Source organism: Papio anubis, chromosome 9 (assembly GCF_008728515.1).
Source record: "Papio anubis isolate 15944 chromosome 9, Panubis1.0, whole genome shotgun sequence".
In the NCBI taxonomy this organism is placed as follows: domain Eukaryota; kingdom Metazoa; phylum Chordata; class Mammalia; order Primates; family Cercopithecidae; genus Papio; species Papio anubis.
Genome location: NC_044984.1, coordinates 47,252,861 through 47,270,627, shown reverse-complemented (window position 1 = coordinate 47,270,627; position 17,767 = coordinate 47,252,861). Strand labels below are relative to the sequence as shown.

The following is a 17,767-nucleotide window of genomic DNA, read 5'->3' as shown; positions in this document are numbered from 1 at the left end:
TTTTTATTAGAAAATCAGTAAGGACATAGTTGAACTCAAAAACACCATCAATCACCTCGATATAATTGACTTCTTTAGAATACTTCATCAAACAAGAGCAGACTACACATTCTTCTCAAGCTCACATAGAACATTCACCAAGATTCTGGCCATAAAACATACTTCAAAACTTTTTTAAAAAATATAAATCATACAATGCATGCTCTCAGATCACAAGAGAAGTAAGGTAGAAATCAATAACAGAAAGATAGTTTAAAAATCCCCAAATAAGGCCAGGCATGGTGGATCATGCCTGTAATCCCAGCACTTTGGGAGGCTGAGACGGGCGGATCACAAAATCAGGAGTGAGAGACCAGCCTGACCAACATAGTGAAACCCCATCTCTACTGAAAATATAAAAATTAGCTGCGCGTGGTGGCGCTTGCCTGTAATCCAAGCTACTCAGGAGGCTGAGGCAGGAGAATTGCTTGAACCCAGAAGGCGGAGGTTGCAGTGAGACGAGATCGCGCCACTGCACTCCAGCCCAGGTGACAGAGTGAGACTCCGTCTCAAAAAACAAAAAAACAAAAAAACAAAAAAAAAACCAAAAAAGTAAACATACTTTTGCCATACAATCCAGCAGTTTCACTCCTTATTTACTCAAAGAAATGGAAAACTAATGCCCACATAAAAATTTGGACATATATATTAATAGCAACTTTATTCCTAATTTTCAAAACCTAGAAGTAACCAAGATGGGTGCTTAAATAGATAATTGAGTGAATAAATAGACAATTTGTGGTACATCCATACAATAGAATTTCATTATTCAGTACTAAAAAAAATGAGCTATCAAGCTGTGAAGAGACCTAGAGGAGCCTTAAATGCATATTGCTAAGCGAAAGCAGCCAATCTGAAAAGGCTACATACTGCATGATTCCAACTATATGACATTTTGAAGAAGGCAAAACTATGGAGACCATCAAAAGCCCAGTGGCTGCCAATGGTTAGGGGGGAAGAAGGGATGAGTAAGTGGAACAGGAGGATTTTTAGAGCAGTGAAACTATTGTGTATGATACTTTAATGGTGGATTGTTGCAGGCAGAAAGAGTGAGGGTCGTGATCAACTCAGTATACCACTGGAGGCTATATGAGTAAACAGCAAACTGTTCTCATGAATGCAGGTTGTTGGCAAACTGACAAACAGCATCTGCCACCCAGAAGGAATGCTGAGGGCAGTGAAACCCCAAGTGCAGTGTTTCTTGTGATTAGGCATAATTGACGCCTGTTAACAGTAATGTGAACCTGTGATAAATTAAGCAGCTGATCAATCATTACCTCCTCCTCCCTGCTCTTTCTACCCAAAAAATACGAAGGACTGTGGAAGCTCAGTGGGCTGCCTTTGCTCACTAGAAGTAGGGAGCTCTCTTCTTCTTCCCTGGACTCCTCCTTTAAAACAGTTTCTTTTGTCTTAAGTTTTCATTTATACGTTTGTCCCCCTTCGTTCAGTCCCATAGTAACCGTGGTAAACCGCCGCAGTGGATACATATTATACATTTTTTAAAGACCCATAGAATGTACAAAACCAAAAGTGAACTCTAATGTAAGCTATGACCTTTGAATAACAATGACACATCAATGTAGATTCACCAGTTGTAACCAATGTGCCACTCTGGTGGAGGATGTGGATAATGAGAAAGCTATGCATGTATGTGTGGGTGCGGGGGTTATAGGAGAACTCTTTGTGCTCTCTGCTAAATTTTGCTGTGAACCTGAAGTTGTTCATAAAGTCTATTTTTAAAAATTGTACAATTAATTTGGAAAGCTAAAACATACTGGCCCTTGATGTCACAATTCAATTTCTAAGTACTTGTTTAAGCAAAATGAAAACATCTGCCCACAGAAATATTCACAAATATTCATAACTGCTTTATTCACAGTAACCCCAAACTGGAAATATCCCAGGAACTCATCTGTAGGAATGAGTAAGCAAACTGTGGTATATTCATACAGCAGCACACCACTTAGCTGTAAAAAAGCATAAACTACTGATGCGAACAACAACCTGGGTAAATTTCAAAAACATTTTGTTGAGTGAAAAAAGCCAGACACACACAACATGTATATACATGGCACATGTGCATTATGTATACACTGTATGATTCTTTGCTGGCAAAATCAAAACAGTGTTTGCTTGGTGCAGTGGGATTCATAGGGAAGGTGCACAAAAGAATTTTCTGGAGTAATGGGAATATTCTATACTTTGATAGTGTGTGATTTATAGAGATGCATGAATTTTTCAAAATAGATTGAACTCTATACTTAAGAGCTGTACATTTCTCTGTATGTAAATTCTACCTCAATAAATGAAACTGTTTTCTTAAAAAGAGAAAGTGGTTGGGCAAGGTGGAACTTCCCTTTAATCCTAGCACTTTGGGAGGCTAAGGCCAGGATCACTTGAGCCCAGGACTTGGAGGCTGCAGTGAGCTATGACCATGCCACTGCACTTCAAGTCAAGCCACGCAACAGGGCAAGACCTCCATCTCTAAAAAATGAAATAAAATGATATTAAATAAAATAAAAATAAAGAGAGAAAGAAGATTTCGCTTTTCCTCTTGTGATAGTGGAGATAGCAAAGAAAGATGTGTGTTAGGAATGGAACTTCCGTTGGATGGATTAGCCAATCTACAGTTTCTGCCACAAGGTCCAAACTTTCCTAGCCATGTTGTGTGTTCTTCTGCGCCTATCTGGAAAAATCCAGGCTATTTCCCTGAAACAGCTGAAGGAAGGGAAGAGGAAAAGGAGAAGGAAGTTAAATTTATCAAATCCCCCTGAGGCCTCACTTGCAACATGAGTTCCACAGACTTCTGCCAGAATATCAATGATCTGTCGCTAATCCTGCCCCTAGGCTTAAAGTGAAATTATACAAGATTAACAGATGGAAGCAGCCATGAAATTCCAGGAAATCTCAGAGGAGACTGGTTTGCTTTCTAGGGTATTTGTACTCTAAGAGTAAAATGATTTGAAAGTAAATTTTATGGGTGTGAATTACTCCAAATCACTCCAAATGTGGAGGAATTAACTATTACCTCATAATTAATCAGATATTTTTCTTGAAATATTTTCCTGAATTCACCAGATATTTTCCAGAAATAAGGGTTGTTTGACCAGAAGGCCAATGGAGTGAGACAACCCTCTATAAGATTGCACTTCATCCTATCTCTTACATTATTTAAGCCAGGCCCTGGGTATGTCACAGGGGGATAGTTGAAATATTTTTTCCCAATTATACTTTAAAAAAATTACACAGTATAGTGAGGGGAGCCATGAAGGGTGAGGAAGTAGAAACCAGAGTTCAAAGTGGAGATGGATAAGAAGGGAGATGGGAACTGGGGAAGGCAGTGGAGAGAAAAGGAAACCAGTCCATTGGAAACTCTTCTTGGAGATTTTACTGGTCTCTCTGGAATGCTGGCAGGGCTCTCTTCAACCTTGTTCTTATCAAGGACCTCAGCCACGTGACAGAAGGAGAGCCTGGTCCTTCACCTGCACACAATCCCCTGCTCATCGAGGAGGGCCCCTGCCTCATGCAGTTGTGCAACCTGTCCCTTTCCCACCTTCTCATCTTCCCTAAAGCACTTATCTGCACCTCCAACCTCCCTTCTTGCCTCCCATCATCAAAATGTCTCATTTATAAGATACACACTGCTTTTCCTCCTCTAACTAGCGTCCCCACATGGATCAGGAAAGCCAAAGGTTGTCCCTTTCTTCCAAATATGCCTGCCAGTGCCCAGCCCAGTTGTGCGCTTTCCAATGATGTAAACGTCCAAGTGCACCTACTTACCCAATACCAGCATGCACAGGGTAAATCAAGACGGATTGGGCACATGCAAAATACATCACTTGGTAACTACATTTTCTATGAACATACGTCAAACTCAATGTGTAGGGAGTCATCAGAGTCATTTCTGTAATTGTACAAACACTCAATATTTGCCCCTCGAAGCACAGAACATGCATCAATCCTATAGGCTAATGATTGTTTCCAGTTCACTCCAGACCCCTTGCCAAAATCTCCTCTTTTTCTTTTTTTTTTTGACACAGGGTTTTGCTCTGTTGCCCAGGCTGGAGTGCAGTGGCATGGTCATAGCTCACTGCAACCTCTGGTTCCCAGGCTCAAGCAGTCCTCCCACATCAGCCTCCCAAGCTGCTGGGATTACAGGCATGCACCATAATCCCCCACTAATTTTTGTACTTTTTGTAGAGAGTAGAGATGAGGTCTCACTCTGTTGCCCAGGCTGCTCTCAAACTCCTAGACTCAAGTGATCCACCCGCCTCAACCTTCCAAAGTGTTGGGATTACAGGCGTGAGCCACCGTTTCTGGCGTATAATCTATTTTTGATGGTTGAAGTGGCAGCTATAATGCTTCCCTCCATCCCTCAAGTCTGTGAGAAAGAGGTTCTTGATGTATCCTCAACGGGAAAGTCACATGACGTCACATCTGGGGATTTGGGACCACACTTTTAGGGGCAGGTTGTCTTGTGCAAAATGTTATTCAAGTGACCTCTGGACTCCACCATTGACCTAACGTAGAGCCCTGTCCCGCTGGAAAATGGAGTTGTGAGACTTCCTGTGGCTGTAGAGAAAGCCACTCTTGGATCATGTTCAGATATGCAATGCTGTCAGTGTTTTCTGCAAAAAAAAAAAAAAAAATACACAGACCATGTGAGTGAAAATTGAGAAACAGAAGGGAAGCTCCAGAGCTAGGTGCATATTGCATATTCATAAACAACATGATTACTAAGTAATACAATTTTGAGGCTTTCAAGACTTTCTGAACCACTAGGTCTACCATAGAAGGCTGCACATCTCACACCAGCCTTCGTGCTACTGTCTATGTTACTTACATGTGTGGCTGCTGGTGTTTCTCTTTCAGTGGGTGCTCCCTAGGGACAGGCCTAGCTCCCTGGGATTCCCTCTGAGAAGCATCATCCTGCAATGTGGCTTGCAGGATTAAGCACTGAGTCTTAAAGCTTTTGATGATGATGACAATAGCCTCTCCCTCAATCTCATCTGCCGACTCCACCCTGGGAGGCAGAACGCCTAGGCAAATCCTCTTTGAGGCAGACTTTCCACAAGCTCAGACTTCAGGAGCTCCCTCCTGCCCTCCCTGCAGACTGGGAACAACTCAAGAGTGCAGGTTAATCCCTGGGCCTGGAACAAAGGCATTCTGCATTCCAAGGCAATCAGAGGCAGCTCCCACCTGAAGGGAGGCTCTCCGGGCAGAGGGAAGAGGCTGGGTTCAGCTGTCCCCTGGGGAGGAGGCTGGCTGTCATCCTACTTACTCATACTGCGTGCTTTGGTTTCTCTCACATAGTTGCCTGAATGATCACCCTTTGTTGTAATCTTATTATGAAGGTTGTGCCTTCCCCACTCGGCTCCTCTAGGGAAACAGAACACCTCTGGGCACCACCATGGGACATAAGCCATGGTCACCAGAGAGGTTTCATCTGAGAATAGCCATCCAGGGTAGATGGGGTGGCCTGCCTATGAACATGACCCTTCCCTGGGTGCTAAGGCAGAGAAAGAGTAGAGAGGGCGGGACTGACAGGGGAGAAAAGAAACAGGGCCCAGCCTAGGGCAGCTGTCTGAAAGCAGGCCAGGAACAATAGACACCTCCCACACCCAGACAAAGAAAAGACAGAGACAGTCAATGGCAAATGAGCCAGGTGCAAACTACCCTTTAGGGATGGTGGGGGCTGGGAAGAAGTGGAATCAGAAATAGATCTTCCAGGGGCAGCAGGATTCCCTCCTCTCTAACTCCCCCTCCACTGCAGGCCGGGCGCGGTGGCTCAAGCCTGTAATCCCAGCACTTTGGGAGGCCGAGACGGGCGGATCACGAGGTCAGGAGATCAAGACCATCCTGGCTAACACGGTGAAACCCCGTCTCTACTAAAAAATACAAAAAACTAGCCGGGCGAGGTGGCGGGCGCCTGTAGTCCCAGCTACACAGGAGGCTGAGGCAGGAGAATGGTGTAAACCCGGGAGGCGGAGCTTGCAGTGACGGCCACTGCACTCCAGCCCCGGCGACAGAGCGAGACTCCGTCTCGAAAAAAAAAAAAAAAGAAGCCCCTCATCACCTCTCATGAGTCCTCCCAGCTGACCTCACTCTCTGGGGTCACTGGACTTGGTTCCCAGAGCATGCCTGGCAGGTGGGAATGGGGATTTTTTTTTTTTTTAAAAAAGCTCTTAGTAGATACATTAGAGAATGTCATATAAATCTAGCAAAAGGAGATACATTTGTGTCAGGAAATTAAACACGGCACTTTGTATCGCTGGTGCTGTCTGATGCACATGACAAGCCTGCGATTGAATAAGATGTTGAAGTTAAATCATCCTCCAATAGACTGAATTAATTACACTACATGTTTTATTCAGGGATGAGTTCACCCCCACACTTAAAAAGACAGGAACACATTAGTGAAAAAGGAACTGATGCAGTTGGGTGTGCTGGTTAATGGCAGCTGCCCCTGTGTGCATACCCCAGAGAATAGCCTGAGACCCAGCAGAGGATGGGAGGGGGAGCCTGACTCCAGAAGAGGGAGAGCAACCTTCTGGGCTCCCGTCAAGGACTCAGAGGTTGGATCCTCTCTCCAACCACGTTTCCTTCCAGTCACTCAGACAACATGCTGCCTCCCCCACCGGGTGGAGCTCTGTCTGTCCCACGGTGCTGCTCAGCAGAGTGGCTGCAAGCTTGCAAATTGCTTTTCTGATCCTGTTGCTCTTCTGCCTTCTGCGGCTCTGTGTGGCCTCTGGGAGCAGGGCAAACCTCTATACATGGCTTCCTAAGTCCTTACTAACGTGGCACAAGCCTGCAATGTTGGTTTTATTTCTCTTACCGTTCTCTGAACCACCTCCTTCCCCCACACAAGTACCCTGCACTTGTGTCCCCGTTCTTGATGCTTCTTGTGGGCCTCTACATACAAAATGTCTTCATACTTCCCTATGATTATATTAGCTCACCTTCGGTGAGAAATTATATGCCAGGCACCATGCTAAGACCTTCAATTAATTATCTCACTTAAGCCTTACAATAGCACTCTGAGGCCAGTGCTATGTTCACTCCCAGTTTACAGGTGTAAAAACAAGGCACAAAGGGGTTAAGAAAGTGCATAGGGACACCCAGGCGCTTGGTCATCAGCCTGAGCACTCTGACTCCAGAGTCCACGCTCTTAACCGGGGGTTGGCAAATGTTTTCTTTAAAGGGACAAACTGACTATTTTAGGCTTTTCAGAGCATACAATCTCTGTTGCAACTACTTAATTCTGTCATTGTAGCTTGAAAGCAACCGTGGACATTGGACATTGACACAGACATAGGACACTGGGTAGATGCATATAACTCCCACCTGACTTGCCAACCCTTCTTACCCATCCTAGCATCATTCATGCCAACCCTAAAGCCTCTATCCCAAGAGAGTGGAGTGGGTCGGAGCACATACCAGAAGGAACACTTCTTTCCCAGAACTGGGTGGAAGCACATTCTTGGTCAACCATTGTGCAACCAGGGTGGAGGGAGGGGAGCTGCTTCCGTTGTCTTGAGAAGGTACCTCATTCTTGCCAGACGCTGAGTTAGCACCTCCTTTAGACAGGGAACACCCTGTTCTCCTGGATGCTGTGTGCCCCCCTCCAAATGTTGGAGAAATGGGACTGCTTTTAAAATAGTAACAAGAGCTTTCCTGAGGCTCTTCTTAGCGTGGGAGTTTGTCCTTCCTCCTACGGTTGCTCATTTATCCATAGGTTCTCACAGAACAAGATTGCCCAGGATTGCTCTCCATTCTCCTCATACACAGTGCTTCATGCATGGACTGGACAAAGTGAAGCTCATTCCTCTCTAAACCAAGCACACTCACCTTTGACAGTCTGCCCACCCTCTCAGAAGGTGTGTATGGATTTGAGATTTCAAGCACTGAGATCAGAAATTAAAATGTGGAATTGACATGTTACATCATCACACTTGTAAGGGCACATTTTTATGATTCACTGCTTCCATACGCCCCTCGACTTTCCCTACACACCCCATTCAACGGTCTGACTCTTGATTCTTAACAAATGTCAAAATCTGTGGGAATAAAAATCCAGTGAATTCTTTAATGATTTTTGTTCCACTCATTTTCAGTTGTTTAAATTAAGCTCTATGTAAATATTCCAAAACAGCAGGGAGAAGGTGTCTATGAATTTCAACTGGAAAGGCAGATTTACATGAGACTAAGCTCAATGGGAAAGCAAGCACTGGAGAGGGAGGTGCAGACATGGAAAGAAACTCCTTGCAGATGTGAGGTCTCTGGGCACCGTGGGCAATGTCTTCTCCCATCGTCTTAGGTAAACGCCACATGGGCAGGTGATCACACAGCACACAGAGCAAATGCTGCTGCTACAGTGTAAAGACTCAACGCCTCTGTCCCTCTTGCCTGACAAAGGAGGGTTAGATCTCCAAAGTAGACCCCATTCCTATGTCCAGGATGCCAGGGAGGACAGCCAGGAACTCCAGAAGAACTGGTCCAAATGCAATGGAAAAAACACAACAGGCCACTTCTTGCTCAGGCCATCGGGCAAATGCCCATACGCCCTCAGGAAGGATCCCACTCAGTGGGTGAGGCTGGTGCCAGTGGAGGAGAAAACCTGTGTGGGAAGGGGGCACACAGGGAGTGTCTGATGAAGAAGAAGGAGGGGACAATTATCACAGATCAGCTCCTTGTCTCCTTTGTTTGAGGACATGACTAACTCATGACTTCAGTGAATGTATACCCAGGCTTATTGCGTTAGGATCAAGTCAAGGCTGGAAGGCAGGAGAATTTCTCTATGACTAAAGGAAGCCAAAAAGCAATCTTCATATTTCATACCTTTCTAGAAACTGGGTGTGATCTCACTGTTGGTAAAGCCCAGCCTTCCCAACCTGCAAGCTACCTTCCAGGACTGGGCCCAGCCCATGGTCTCCATATATAAGCTGCTGCCCGGAGCCTGATTCTTAGTCCTGCTTCTCTTCCCTCTCACCTCCAGCCTCTCACGCTCTCCTCAGCTCTCTCATCTCCTGGAACCATGGCCAGCACATCCACCACCATCAGGAGCCACAGCAGCCTGCAGGGCTCTAGTGCCGCCCAGCCAGGCCCCTGGGCCAGTCAGCTCTGGTGGCCGTGCAGCGCCTCCGCATAGCCTCCCAGGGCAGTGGGTGTCTGGGTGGGCGATGTGGGTGTTTGGCTTTGGCAGCCGCAGCCTGTATGGCCTGGGGCTCCAAGAGGATCTCCATTGGAAGGGGCAGCTATGCCATCGGTGGCGGCTATGGCAGCAGAGCCGAGGCAGCTATGGCTTTGGTGGCGCCGGGAGTGGATTTGGTTTCGGTGGTGGAGCCGGCATTGGCTTTGGTCTGGGTGGTGGAGCCGGCCTTGCTGGTGGCTTTGGGGCCCTGAGCCCCTGTGTGCCCCCTGGATGTCCAGTGCCCGCCAACCAGCCCCACCCCCAACCTGCCCAATCCTGCACAGTGGTCTGAAATAGATCAAGACCCTCAACAACAAGTTTGCCTCCTTCATCGACAAGGTGAGCCAGGGCCATGCCCTCCATGGGGCACTTCAGGGTCCCCAGACCAGAGGACCAACACATTCCTGCCAGGGAGACCTAGGAGGGAGGGAGAAGGGGACTCAGTGCAAGTGGCTGCCCCTGCACAGCAGGTATCAGGGATGGGCATCACTCCCACATGGGATCTACGGATTGGTTCTCACTCCTGCCTAGGGAGAGCCATAGCTTTTCATAACCCTGAAGCACAGATGATGCCATCAGAGAGTGGAGTAGGGTAACTCTTCCTTCTGAAGTATCTAAGAAAATGCCAGGAGTACATGGGCTAGTAAATTACACTCTGTGGTCTGGGTAAGATGAAAAAAAATTGGAAACAAAAGAAAGGGTATCTTGGCTAGATTAAGAAAAGAGAGACTTCAGACACTTACACGTTATGTGGAAATGTTAATTAATCCTCAAAACAAAGAATGACCATAACATCAGGATGTTTTAGAGGAGACACTTGCACAAATGGGTAATGAGACTGGAATCGAATCACTGGGCAACATTTAACACCTCTTCTAACTGAGGTCCTATCAGTAATAAAAACTCTGTAAAATTTATCAGATGAATAATATTTTATAACTATGTTTGTGATTGTGGATGGGAAAGGAAGGAAAAGACATGTTGAAACTCACTAATATGTTCAGTAACTTAGAGAGTGAGAACATCTCAATGGTCCGTGGGACAATTTCTCTAGTGAGATTGGTGGGGTGCAAAGGAGAAGGGGTTGGGTGAGCTGAGCCCAGCCTGAGCCCCCCACATGCACTGCAGCCCAGCACCACATGGGGACCCCTGACCTGCCAGGGTGAAACCAGATATCAGACACTTTTTCTTCCTTCCTTGCCTGGAAAGACCGTTCTGCTTCCCTCCCAGGTGCGCGGTTCCTGGAGTAGAACAAGGTTCTGAAACCAAGTGGACCCCTGGGCGGAGCAGGGCACCAAGACCGTGAGGTGAACCTTGGAGCCGTTGTTCGAAAGCAGCATCAACAACCCCAGGAGGCAGCTGGACAGCATCAAGTAGAACGGGCCGGCCTGGACCTGGAGCCTGAGGCATGCAGGACCTGGTGGAGGACTTCAAGAACAAGTGAGTTAAATAGGAGAAATGGACTCAATTTCCTGCAGCACACACTTCAAGACTATTGGGTGACCAGGGCCAGATGGGGGTGGGATTCCTAACAACCCATGTCCATGGAAACGGAAAGCACAAATTAGTCCCTAGGAGCAAACCTGCAAGAACCACAAAATGGTTCTGAGAGGATGGCAAGATTAAAGAAGTGACAAATTTAGGAGAAGCAAAAATCATCCCTTAGGTGCTCTGTGGCAGGAAAGCTCAATTAGAATATATTCCATTTGGGAAAATGTTGGATCCCAGGCTGCTTTTCTGTCTCATCCTACCCACTGGCTCTAATATATCCCATGCCTTCCTTCCTGCAGATATGAGGATGAAATCAAATGCTTACTGCGTTAAGAGAAAATGAATTTGTGACTCTGAAGAAGGTGAGCAGATGAAGTCAGGGGTTCAAATTCACTTAGAAGGACAGAAGGGTTCTGTGTCAGCCACCAATCTGGGAGAGAACTCCTAGGGGACTCCAAGGTGGGTAGATCAAGTTTTTCCAGTAACTCCAGGTTGTTGGCTCTTTCCCCAGGACGTGGATGCTGCCTACATGAACAAGGTTGAACTGCAAGCCAAGGCAGACAGTCTCACAGACGAGATCAACTTCCTGAGAGCCTTGTATGAAGCAGTAAGCGTCTCCACCATCCTTCTGTTTACTCTGATGGGGTCTGCAAAGGGGAGAAGATGTATAGGGCTGGGTATCTCTGTAAATGTCAGGAAGTGGCTGATCTTATGACCTCTGTTCTGGTAGGAGCTGTCCCAGATGGGTGACCCACATCTCAGACACATCCGTGGTGCTGTCCATGATAACAACCGCAACCTGGACCTGGACAGCATCATCACAGGTCAAGGCCTCCACACGCAGGAGATTGCCTGAGGAGCCGGGCTGAGGCCGTAGTCCTGCCCAGACCAAGGTGAGCAGAGAGTGGGCAGCCGCTGAGGAATCCCTGTGTCCAGCCCTGAATGCCAGAGAACTGCAGACTTCACTGGGGACATCCCCTTACAGGAAGCCAGGGTCCTCTCACAGGACGTGCACCTGCACTATTAGAGTAGACATTTGCGGAACTTATGCCCAAGTCAAGGAGGAAAACGAGCCCAATGCAGGAGGAAAACTACCATAGGCAAGGACCTAGTCATCTCTGCATTTAGCTTCATCCTGATTGCTGACTTTAGAAAATGGTACAGAACATTTCTACTCCCTAAAGAAACTAGGCAGGCAATGGTGCCATAATGAGGATGGTCTGTGACTCCAGTGTTTAGTATCCACCCACCACATAACATCAGCTTTTCCTCAAGTTCCTTGGGGAGAAGCCATTAGGTTCACTTCATGACATGCATGATACACAAGTGAAAGTCATCGCTAGCCAGGTAAGAACCCGTAGACACTGTCTCTCTCTCCACCTCTGGACTGCAGTACGAGGAGCTGCAGGTCACAGCGGGCAGACATGGGGACGACCTGCGCAACACCAAGCAGGAGATTGCTGAGATCAACCGCATGATCCAGAGGCTGAGATCTGAGATCGACCACGTCAAGAAGCAGGTAAGGTGAAGGGCAATGGAGGACCGAAGCATTTTCTTGTCATTTCCTCAGGCAGTCATCAGCCATTATATTAGGGAAAATCCCCCTGGAACTAATGAAAACCAGGGAGAGGAGACTATCAGTTCCTACCCTTAGTGGGTACCCACTGGTTAGGAGACATGGATCCTACCTAGGGCATGACACAAACAGGTGAGAGAACCAGTCAGGGTGCTCAGAGCTGCAAAAACATGGTTTAGATCAGGAGTGTCCAATCTTTTGGCTTCCCTGGGTCACAGTGGAATAAGAAGAACTATCTTGGGCCACACATAAAATACACTAATACAAACAATAGCTGATAAACTAAAACAAAACAAAACAAAAAACATACAGTCCTTGTCTGTTGGCTCATGCCTGTAATCCCAGCACTTTGGGAGGCTGAGGCTAGTGGATCATGAGGTCAGGAGTGAGAGACAAGCCTGACCAACATGGTGAAACACTGCCTCTATTCAAAATACAAAAAAATTAGCCAGGCATGGTGGAACGTGCCTGTAGTCCCAGCTACTCAGGAGGCTGAGGCAGGAGAATCGCTTGAGCTGCAAAGGCGGAGGTTGCAGTGAGCCGGTATCACGCCACCACACTCCAGCCTTGGTGACAGAGCAAAACTCTGTCTCAAAAAGAAAAAGAAAAAGAAGAAAACTCTCATAATGTATTAAGAAAGTTTAAGTATTTGTGTTGGGCTGTATTTAAAACCATCCTGGGCTGCATGTGGCCCGTGGGCTATAGGTTGGACAAGCTTGGAAGGAATTGGATGTATTTCCATAGGAAGACTGACTTGGAAACTGCAAAGGAACAATTGAAAAAGAAAAGGGCAGGTAAGAAAGCACAAGGAACGTTGTTTTAAATCTGCTTGAGACTCAAGATAAAAGAGAGAGTAGAGGAAGGGCGAAGGACAAAAAAGTGTTACCCAAGTAGATGAGAGATTCTGAGTGGGAGGAAGGCAAGGTCTCAGCAGTCTTATATGAAGACTCATCACCTCACTTCAGGATGGTCTTAATTTCGTGTATGTTAGTGTGGCATCTATATGAGGTAATCATAAGTGGTCTTGATTTGACTGTGGAGACAACAATCCAAACAAACCAGCAGGTCCATTTCTTCCAGTGTCTATGTCCACTGCAGTATCTCCCAGTAGTAAATATCCACAATCTCCTGCAGAGTGGTTCACAAAAAGGGTTATGAGTTTTGTTTTTTTTTTTTCAAATGAACCAGACTGGACAAAAACTGTAAAATAAAAAAACAATAGACAGGAAGAGTCAGAGCTCATTCACCATCAATTCTGGGCCCCTGAGCCCTTCTTCACTAGAAAAGAACCAGCCAGGTTTAGTCTCCTCTGGAAGACTGGATGATAAGTTCCTTCTATTTCTTTCCTCTTCCAGTGTGCCAGCCTGCAGGCCGCCATTGCAGATGCTGAGCAGCGTGGGGAGATGGCACTCAAGGATGCCAAGAACAAGCTGGAAGGGCTGGAGGATGCCCTGCAGAAGGCCAAGCAGGACCTGGCCCGGCTGCTGAAGGAGTACCAGGAGTTGATGAACGTGAAGCTGGCCCTGGACGTGGAGATTGCCACCTACCGCAAGCTGCTGGAGGGCGAGGAGTGCAGGTGGGTAACTGACGCGGCTTTCTCCAACAGTTGAGTCCATCTTCAAGGTGCCTGGCACTGAGCACAACTCTAGGGTGCACTGCCTATGGCCATAATTGCTTTTCTTGAGAGAAAACTAAAAGAGCTGTTTCCCATGGACTCTTCCACACACCGAGGCTGCCCACACTGGTCCAGGGAAGGAAGGGCTCTCTGAGGTCTCACCCTCCCTGTGTTCCTCTCCACAGGCTGAATGGCGAAGGCGTTGGACAAGTCAACATCTGTAAGTACCTTTGCTTGCCTTCCTCCCCTGCCCTTGCACTCTTCTGACTGGGCTCAGGCTGACAGGATGAGCTCACCGTGGCTTCTTGTGTCCTTGTCCCCTCCCCACCACAGCTGTGGTACAATCCACCGTCTCCAGTGGCTATGGCGGTGCCAGCGGTGTCGGCAGTGGCTTAGGCCTGGGTGGAGGAAGCAGCTACTCCTATGGCAGTGGTCTTGGCGTTGGAGGTGGTTTCCAGTTCCAGATGCAGAGCCACTGGGGTGGCTGCCCTTGCTGGAGGTGTGGCAGTTCCACCATCAAGTACACCACCACTCTCCTCCAGCAGGAAGAGCTTACAGCACCTCGAATTGCTGCCACCAGCCTGAATCCCACAGTTCTCAGGCCCTCTCTGGCCGTGCTGCAGACATCTCCCCTCAGGCTGCCTGTCCCTCTCCTGGCTCCATTCCCCTGCTCCCAGGTAGAGCTGGGATGATGCGCCCCACTTCTCTGTCTATACCAGCCCCATTTGAGCACCCATTGCTCACCATCAGATCAACCTCTGATTTTACATCATGATGTAATCACCACTGGAGCTTCATTTTGTTACTAAATTATTAATTTCTTGCCTCCGGTGTTCTATCTCTGAGGCTGAGCATGATAAGAAAATGATATCTGATCCTTTTCATTGCAGAACATTTCCTGGGGCTTATTTCAGAACAACTTCCACTTACTTTTCACTGGCTCCCAAACTCTCTTCCTTGCAAGTTTGTGAACTCACACCCCTGCAGTATCCATGAAAGCACAAGTGACTAGTCCTATGATGTACAAAGCCTGTATCTCTGTGATAATTTCTGTGCTGTTCACTCTTTGCAATCGCTAAATAAAGCAGATTTAGAATACAATGTATTCTTTTACTTTGCCTTGCTTTGGGACCCAAGTTTTGGGCTTAAACTTTTTTATCTGATAAATGAATATTTATTTTAAAAAGATAATCCATTCTTTATATACATAACTCACCTCCTTTAGAGAGGGTCATCAAACTTCAGCTTAGTATCGTGACATTTGGAGTGTGTTTCTAGATTAAATTCCATCTAACTTTTGGCAAATGGAGTGGGAGGCATCTGGTCCACCAGTATTATCCACTCTGTTTTAACTGTCCATACCAGGAACTAGCATCCCATTCCCTCTGCCTTGGTTTCCAGGATCACTTTTCCCCTTATGCCAGGGCTCAGCCTAATTGTCCAGTTAAGAAACATATTCTTGGCCAACTAGAGCAAGTCATTTGACAAAAGAATCAGATATGTGATTAATCATTATAATTGCCCTCATAAGCAAGAAACTTGCCTGACAACATGTATCAAGCATAATTAAAATGTGCACACACTGAACTGTAACTGTACTTCTAGAAATGTATCCTGAGGAAATAGAACAAATTCAGAAAGGTGTACGCACATGGATGTGCATCACAAGAATCTTCACAACAGGGAAAAGTTGGAGACATTCAAGCTCAAGGCTCAGGCCAAAACTCCCAGCTGCTTATTCCCTGAAGAGTGAAGACAGTAGAAGAGAAAAATTTTCTTCTTCTCATAGGAGAAGGCTCTGATAGAGATCCACAGATATTGGGCCTAAGGCTCTGATAGAGATCCTAAGAAACTAAATCCATGTTGCTCAGAAGAGATGGTCCTATTCCTCTCTTTGGTGTGAACTCTCCTGGTTTAACTTCTATGAATGGGGAAGGGAAAACTCAGAATGAGGTTCAAGGTTGGTCTATTGACTTGTCCTGTCTCAGGGCCACTTCAGTCCTCGTTGCCTCCATGAGTGACAATTATCTTCCTAACTCTAAGATTCTCACATCACTGAAGAAATTTACTTGGATTGTACTGGTGTTTCTGGATCCTGCTGTATTGGTATCCAACTGTGTTCATCTCCAAAAGTTCCCCCAGCAATATGGGAAGCTTCTCACACTGGCACTTCCTCACATTCTCTCCAGAACTTTCCTGACAGCAGAAAGGTGAAGACTGACTTCCAAAATCTAAGCACTCTTACCACATATATATGTATCCTTGAGAAATAATGAAAAAGAAAATAATTGACAAGAAAAATTATCTAGAATATAGCAATACAGCAAAAGGAAGTTACAAATTATCCATATAGGTTTAAATAAAATTAAAATCTTATGGCGCATGGACATTAAAAATGCAATAAAGAAATACTACAAACAACTCTATCGGAAATTTGATAGCTTAGTTTGAGAAGAATTGTTACTAATTCTTCTTTAAATGTTCAGTATAATTCAGTAGTAAGGCCATCTGCTCCTGGGTTTTTCTTTGTTAGAACACTTTTTATTACTGATTCAACCTCATTACTTATTATTGATCTGTTCTGGTTTTCTAATTCTTCTTGGTTCAATCTTGGTAGGTGTTTGTGTCCAGGAATTTACCCATTTCCTCTAGGTTTTCAAATTTATTGGCATATAGTTGTTCGTAAGCAGTCACTAGTGATCCTTTGTATTTCTGTGTTATCCATTGTGACATCTCCTTTTTCATTTCCGATTTTTTTTTTTGCGTCGTCTCTTTTTTCTTAGTCTAGTTAATAGTTTGCCAGTTTTGTTTATCAGCTTTTTGTTTCCTTGATCTTTGGTATTTTTTAATCTCATTTTTGTTTATTTCTGCTCTGATCTTTATTATTTATTTCCTTCTACTAATTTTTGGTTTGGTTCATTCTTGTTTCTCTGGTTCCTCGAGGTACAACATTAGGTTGTTTATTGGAAACCTTTCTAGTTTTTTGATGTAAGCACTTATTGCTATAAACTTGTCTCTATATTAACTCTTCTCAACCTATTCCAAAAAAAATTGAAGCAGAGGAAATTCTTCCTAACTCATTCTACAAGGCCAGTATAATCCTGATATCAAAACCAGATAAGGACACAACATGGAAAAGAAAATTAAAGGCCAATATCCCTGATGAACACAGAGGCAAAAGTTCTCAACAAAATACTAGCATACCAAATCCAACAACACATCAAAAAGAGAATACACCATAATCAAGTGGCGTTTATCCCAGAAATGCAAAGATGGTTCAGCATATGATTAAATGTCATACATCACATTAATAGAATGGACAGAAGCCGTATGATCGCCTCAACAGATGCAGAGAAACTTTTGATAAAATTCAACATCCCTTCACAATAAAAACTCCTAATAAATTAGGTATAGAAGGAAAGTATCTCAATATAATAAAGTCCATATAGGACAAACCCATAGCTAACATTTTACTAAACAAGGAAAAGCTGAACGTTTTTCCTCTAAGAACTGGAACAAGACAAGGATGTCCTCTTACCACTTTCATGCAACATAGTATTGGAAGTCCTAACTAGAGCAATTAGGCAACAAAAAGAAATAAAGGGCAACCAAACTGGAAAGGAGGAAGTCAAATTTTCCCTGTTTACAGATGACATAATATTTTATATAGAGAAACGTAAAGACTACAAAAATGCTTAGAATTGATAAACAAATTCACTAAAGTTGCAGGATACAAAATTAATAAGCAAATACCAGTAGCATTTCTAAACCCAAAAACAAAACTAGCTAAAAAAATCAAGAAGGCAATCCTATTTACAATAACTATAAAAATGAAATAAAATTTCCAGGAATAAAT

The 17,767-nt window shown here is 45.2% G+C and overlaps 1 protein-coding gene across 1 annotated transcript; it reads left to right on the top strand.

Annotated features, from left to right (window-relative positions):
* Positions 1–9,073: 9,073 nt before the first annotated feature.
* Positions 9,074–14,496, top strand: LOC101001222 (keratin, type II cytoskeletal 6C). The gene is given in 17 exon segments (XM_031650179.1): positions 9,074–9,152; positions 9,242–9,396; positions 9,527–9,568; positions 10,520–10,599; positions 10,601–10,669; positions 11,020–11,036; positions 11,039–11,082; positions 11,232–11,327; positions 11,451–11,465; positions 11,467–11,500; positions 11,503–11,571; positions 11,574–11,593; positions 12,114–12,239; positions 13,652–13,872; positions 14,097–14,131; positions 14,245–14,443; positions 14,445–14,496. Coding segments are annotated over 17 exon segments (1,353 nt in total).
* The last annotated feature ends 3,271 nt before the right edge of the window (positions 14,497–17,767 follow it).